Below are 5718 nucleotides of genomic sequence, written 5' to 3'. Positions count from 1 at the left end.
CCAGCATTGCCCCCTCCCCGCTGAGGGGGGCGAGAGCCTGGGCATCTTATCGCCGCTCTGCTTTCTACAGCAGCCGGGACTTTGGTCTCCCCCTGGGTTACTCATTGCCCTTGATAACTGTTTATGAGGGTCCTTATCAGGAACCGGTGAAAAGTCCTGGGGCTGCACCCCAGGGTGCAGGCAGCGGGGCCGGAGAAGGGGCTCGGTCCCCACTGGCATCGTGGAGACCCCATCACAGCTCTGCGTCCCGTCGGGGCTCCCGGGGCATGGCTGACACAAGCAGTGGGAGCGGGGCTGGCCGAGGACCTGGAGGCCAGGGCGGGCGAAGAGGGGCTGTGAGGGCTGGGGTGGTGAAGCTGGGGGTGGGACGGCAAAGGGAGCTCCTTGCTGGCTGCCCGGGGGGGCTGGAGAGACACTGATGCCCGGCTCTTCTCGCAGGGGCCCTGGGGCAGGGCAAGAGGCAGCGGCACTGGATGCATCAAGGGAAATTCCAATTAAATAGTGGGAAAAATATTTTCAACACGAGAACATTTCAAGCACTCGAACAGGTTGCCCAAAGTGGTTGTGAAACCTCCATCCTTGGTCTCTTCCAGACCATGCCCTGGCAATCACATGAAAATGTGGAGGTTTCTGGCCATCCCCTGCTCAGAGCAGGACTGGTGTTTCACCAGGTTGCTCAGGGCTTGGTCCAGCCACATGGCCATCTCTTTGGGTGGCCTTTGCCACCACAGGGGTGCCCTGAGGGGTCCTATTCAGCTCCTCCGAGTCCACTTCTGCATAGCCCCCCCCCCCCCGTCTTGCCAGCCATGCCCAACCTGTCTGTCTGCATGGGGTCCCACCGTCCCACCTGTTGGACTCCACATTTTGTCTGTGTTGAACCTCAGGAGGTTCCCGTCAGCCCGTTCCTCCAGCCGGTCGTGGTCCCCACTCGTCCTAAGCTCCCCACAATTTGGCATCAGCACCAATGCACAGTGGGCTGTGCTATCTCCCCCAGTGCCATTTGCAGTCCAGCCCCTGCATATCCCAGCCCTACAGATGTGTTCAGCTGTTTGGGGAAGCCCCTGAGGCAGCTGGACAGGGATGGATGCTCAGGGAGCTGGTATGTGGGGTCACCCCAAGCCCCTTCTCACCTGTGTGGGGTGGGTGGCTTGGCTCGGCAGCAAAGCACGAGGTGGGGAAGCAAAACAGATTGACTCCTTGGTTTCCCTAATGGCTTGGCCACCCGCCAGGGTCCCTGTCTGGGGAGCAAACAGGCAAGCAGCAACACCCAACCCACCGAGAGCAGGTAGCGGCAGGTTGCAGGACCGGATAGGAAACAGGAGCCCACAAACTCATTTAGCCATGATGGGGGCTGTGTCTCCGGAGTGCCCCCCACCTGGCACCCCGCGCCGTGATGGGCAACTGGGAACAAGACAGGACGCGTCCGTAAAGGGGGGCTCGCAGCTTACAGGAATCCCCCACCCTCCCGCTTCTCCATCACCCAGCCCTCTGCTGGCTGGTGGGCTGCCTGCCAGGCTGGCCGAAAATGAAAGCAAAGTGTCTGGAGATAAATAGGAGCAGCCTCGGCACAAGGCAGCAGTGCGCGTCCTGCTCCCCAGCCTTGCCCAGCTCAGCACCCCTGGCACCCGCCATGGCTCTGCGCCTCCACCTGCTGCTGCTCCTGCTGGCCGCTACCCTCCTCATCGCCCGGGCTCAAGGTGAGGGGCGCGAAGCCCTCCTGCCCGCCTGTGGGTGGGATGGGGCCGGAGATGGGTGCTCAGTGGGGTGCTGGGTGGTGCGGTAGCAGTGTACGGTGGGTGTTTGTGGTGCATTTGGGTGCGTGCATATGGCTGGGGGTGTGGGGTTTGCAGTGCGGTTGTGTGTAGCGGGGTGCATGTGTGTGTGTGCATGCCTGGTTGGTGTGCGGTGTTGTCTTGCAGTGCTTGCTTGGCTTGGGAGCATGTGTGTGTGTGCACGTGGCTGGCGGGGCAGCAGAACAGCACAGGCGGGAGAACGAGGTTCAGTCCCTTTGCAAGGAGCCTGTCTCTGCCTCAGTTTCCCCTCCGCTGGCAGTGAAATTGGTGTCACGTATCCCCGGGGCAGGGTCCGACCTGCAAGTGGGTACTGGGGTTGAGAGCTCCCACCCTCACGTGCTGCCCCAGCATCTCTCCTACGAATGACACCAAGCAAGCCCTGTGCCGTCAGCCGGCTGTGCTGTGCTCCCCCGGGGCTGCGAAGGTGCCCTGGCTCGGTGGGCGTCCAAAATCCCATGTCCCCTCCTTGCCCCCAGGCATTGGCAGCTCGGCCCCGGACTGCTGCCTGAAGAACAGCCGGAAAGCCGTCCCCAGCAGCTGGGTGAAGTCCTACAGCCTCCAGGGACCCGAGTTGGGATGTTTGCTGCGTGCTGTCGTGTGAGTACCCCGCTGCAGTCGGGACCATCCAGAGCAGTTTGGCTCCAGCCAAGCCCTCCCTCTCCGTGTCCTCCCCCTTGCCCACCCCCCAGCAAACCTTTCTGCCTGCACCCCCAGGTTTACCACCAAGAGGAATAAGAAAATCTGCGCCTCTCCCACCGACCCCGCTGTCCAGAAGCTGATGCAGAACCTGGACAAGAAGGTGAAGGACAAGGACAAGAAGAAGCGACATGCCCCGCGTCCCGGGGGCAGACCCAAGCGGCAGAAGCGGCAGCGGGTCTAAGTCAGGCCTGAAGAGGTAGGCAGGGGGGAGCGGGGGGCAGCAGGGTAATGAGGTGAGGGTGCTGCCCCCCCATCCCAGATCCTTCCCTGTGGGAGGGCAGGCGTCCAGCTACCGGGGCCGAGCCTGGGAGGGCTGCCACAGCCGTGGCTGGAGGGTGGAGGCACTTAGGGCACAGCTCCCTCCTGGTCTGTGCTTGCCTTAAAATCAGATTTCTTTCTGGAGCTGCTGGGCCAAGGCAATGCTTGGGGACGGGCAAGGCACATCGTGCAAGGCAACGGCCCCCCGGCTGGGGTGGGCGCTCTTGCTGAAACCCTCTCCACCTCACCGGCCCCTCCTTGCTTTCCTCTCCCCTAGGACGGATGCCTTCCCCACCGATGACCGACCCACCGCCTGGCAATGGACATCCACAGACCGCCCACCTGCCTGCTGGCCCTGGGGCGAGGACGGGGCTGGCCGAGGGGGCTGCCCTCTGCTCCGCAGCCCCCTCGGCGCTGCCGTGCCTTCCGCAGAGATCCCCCCAGCCGGGACCCCCTGCACCGGCTGGGTGCTCTTGGCGGCGGGGGGCACCCAGGTCCTTGCTCGCCCCACGGCCACGCCAGCAGGGACCTGGACCTGCATGGGAGCTGAGCCATAGCAGGGAAGTGGGCAGCCGTCCCACCAGAGGGGATTTCTGTAGCCTGGCAGGATGGCAGCTTTTCCTATGGCTTTTTTGGGGGTTTTTACACATTTGTATTTATATTTAAAGACTGTGCTTTCATTCAGTCTTCCTGGAGGGCTCTACTTCTGGCTCCTTGTGCTTCACAGAGTACCCTTTATGCTGCAGGCTGGCTTTTCTGGAAGATTGCTCTTATTTTTCTACCAAATAAACAATGGCTGCATTTCATTTCCCTCCCACCTGTTTGCTCCTTTTTGGCTTGCGGGGCTGTGGGGTGCCAGGCAGGTCCCATGTTCCCGTGTTCCTGCCTGGGCTGCTTGCTGGGCGCTTCCTTGCAGGGCAATTAAATAGCAGCTGAGATGGAGAGTTTGGGGACAGCAGAGGTGACAGTGTGGCTGTATGTCTGGGCTGTTCTAGGCTTTCCTTCTGGCTTTTATAGCGCGCTGTTGCAGTGTAGTTTGGAGAAAGATAGTCAGGATTTGTCCCTTTGATTTTTTATTTTTTTTTAGGTACAAAATTGCAATGAAATCAGAACAAATTACTCATTTTAGTGGAATTTTACCCTTTTATCTCCCTTGGGTTTGCTGTTGTCAGAGATTCAGACATTATTAAGCCAAATGCTTAGTTTTCCCAAAAGAAAAAAAAAGAAACTCTCATATACTTTCTTTCCAAGTCTGAAAAGCCCACATGGTGAAACCTGCACATGAGGCTGTGCAGGTGGGGGAAGAGAAGGCTTTGCAAAATTCATCACAGACATGCTGCAGCCGTTTGAGAGCAGCTCTATCCCAAACCTTTAGTAAAATGAGAAGTCACTAACCCAAGGACACCATAAGGTGAGACTGCAAGTAGAGGGGGGACAGGGCTGGCGGGGAAATGGCATCTCCCTGTGCTTGCAAACCCCCTCCAGCATGCCCAGAAGGAGCAAAGTGAAGGGCTGTACCGCAGCCGCAGTGCTATCTGCTTGCGGAGACTTCAGACGCGGACTTTGGTCAGTAAAGGTCTATTAAGTCATATAATAGCAATAATAGGATTTGTGGGGCTTAACAGTATCAGCAAAGGCTGCGTGCTGGCTGGAGCAAAGCTTGTAGCTGAAGTGTTTATATCAAGCACGTTTATCTGGCTTGATTGCTTTATTAGGCGGGCGTTTCGGTCTATTATTTTAAGGCTGTGTAAAGAAACTGTGAAGTCCAAGATACCGGCCCTGCGTATGGGACGGGCGCTGAGCTGGCTCCGTGCTGCCCTCTTCTCCAAGTGGGAGCACGCGGCCGTCTGCCAGACCGGCTTTTGGACAGGATGTGAGGCAATAAAATATATCCTTTACAACCAAACTCACTCGTTCTGGCTGTTGTGATGGGCTTTGGTGGGGTGGGAAGGGCTGCATGGGGGGGCTGCTCTCCTACCCCACACACAGTCACCCCCCAGGTCCTGGCTTTTGCAGCCCCCCTGGGCGCTGCATCCCTGGGGTGCAGGGGCTGGGAGCTGCTGGCACAGGGGAGGGGAACCGTGCAAGTCCCCTCTCTTGCAACTGCGTTGCCCAGCAAAGTGAAGCCATCCTGTTTGCTCAGCCATCCCCACCGGGAGGACCCGAGGTGCCAGCAAACACGGGGACACAAAACGGTTTTGTACTCGGCATCTTTTGCTCACGGCCGAGCCTGTCCCTCCGGCTCTGACCCTCCTCGATCAAGCACTGCTTGCTCAAAGCAGGGGCTCTGTGCTCCCTGCTGCTTTGGGAAAACAGCATTAAACCACATTTATTAACGAGGCTGTGCTCTGGCCTTGGGCCTTTGCTGGGAGCCTGGGAACTGACACCCACGCACTGGGAATCAGGCGGGGCTGCCTGGGGAGGGCTGGAGGCAGCCCTGCGTTTGCTGGGGACACGCTGCACCCAGCGCTGTGAGGCCGGCCCTGCCTTCTGCGGGACTCCTTGTTGTGCTGGTCGTGGTGTCGGGGTTGTGAAATGATTGCAAAAAGCTCATAGAAATGAGGCCCAGCTGAATACGTCTGCAGCCACAAACAGCAAATCACGAGCAGATGGCAGGAGCAAGCCAGCACGTGAAATACATCCTGGTGTCTCTGGCTGCAGATGTAGACACCACACGGGTGGGTTTTTTCCCTTCAGATGCTAGGTGGGCCTTAGGCTAAGACAGGTTAAAAAACATGCACATGGGGGTGCTCTAATTTACCCTAAATTTTACCCTAAAAGCAAGGCTTGTGGAAGAGCACCGGAGTTTGTCCCACGCTTGGGCACTGATGCCTGAGCAGGAAGGCATGCGTGAGCATGGACATGGATGCACAAATGCAGCCCCACACGTGCCTGTGCCTGCACATGCATGGGTGCTTGCACGCAGCTTCCAGCTTTCCTGCAGAATGCTGCTTTTAAGGAAAATAAG

The 5718-nt window shown here is 58.6% G+C and overlaps 1 protein-coding gene across 1 annotated transcript; it reads left to right on the top strand.

Annotated features, from left to right (window-relative positions):
* Positions 1-1592: 1592 nt before the first annotated feature.
* On the top strand, positions 1593-4656 carry CCL21 (C-C motif chemokine ligand 21). Its single transcript, XM_076361866.1, has 4 exons — positions 1593-1697; positions 2270-2390; positions 2508-2688; positions 3028-4656. The coding sequence occupies exons 1-3, from the start codon at positions 1631-1633 to the stop codon at positions 2671-2673; spliced, it is 354 nt and encodes a 117-aa protein (XP_076217981.1). The 5' UTR covers positions 1593-1630; the 3' UTR covers positions 2674-2688; positions 3028-4656.
* The last annotated feature ends 1062 nt before the right edge of the window (positions 4657-5718 follow it).

Source organism: Aptenodytes patagonicus, chromosome Z, assembly GCF_965638725.1.
Source record: "Aptenodytes patagonicus chromosome Z, bAptPat1.pri.cur, whole genome shotgun sequence".
Classification (NCBI taxonomy): Eukaryota; Metazoa; Chordata; class Aves; order Sphenisciformes; family Spheniscidae; genus Aptenodytes; species Aptenodytes patagonicus.
The sequence above is the reverse complement of the archived record's forward strand: the minus strand, read 5'-3'. Positions and strand labels throughout refer to the sequence as shown.

Coding starts and splice junctions, on each gene's coding strand:
- CCL21 (XM_076361866.1), top strand. CDS start 1,631: ATGGCTCTGCGCCTCCACCTGCTGCTGCTCCTGCTGGCCGCTACCCTC. Junction 1,698..2,269: donor CCTCATCGCCCGGGCTCAAG/GTGAGGGGCGCG, acceptor CCTTGCCCCCAG/GCATTGGCAGCTCGGCCCCG. Junction 2,391..2,507: donor TGTTTGCTGCGTGCTGTCGT/GTGAGTACCCCG, acceptor CTGCACCCCCAG/GTTTACCACCAAGAGGAATA.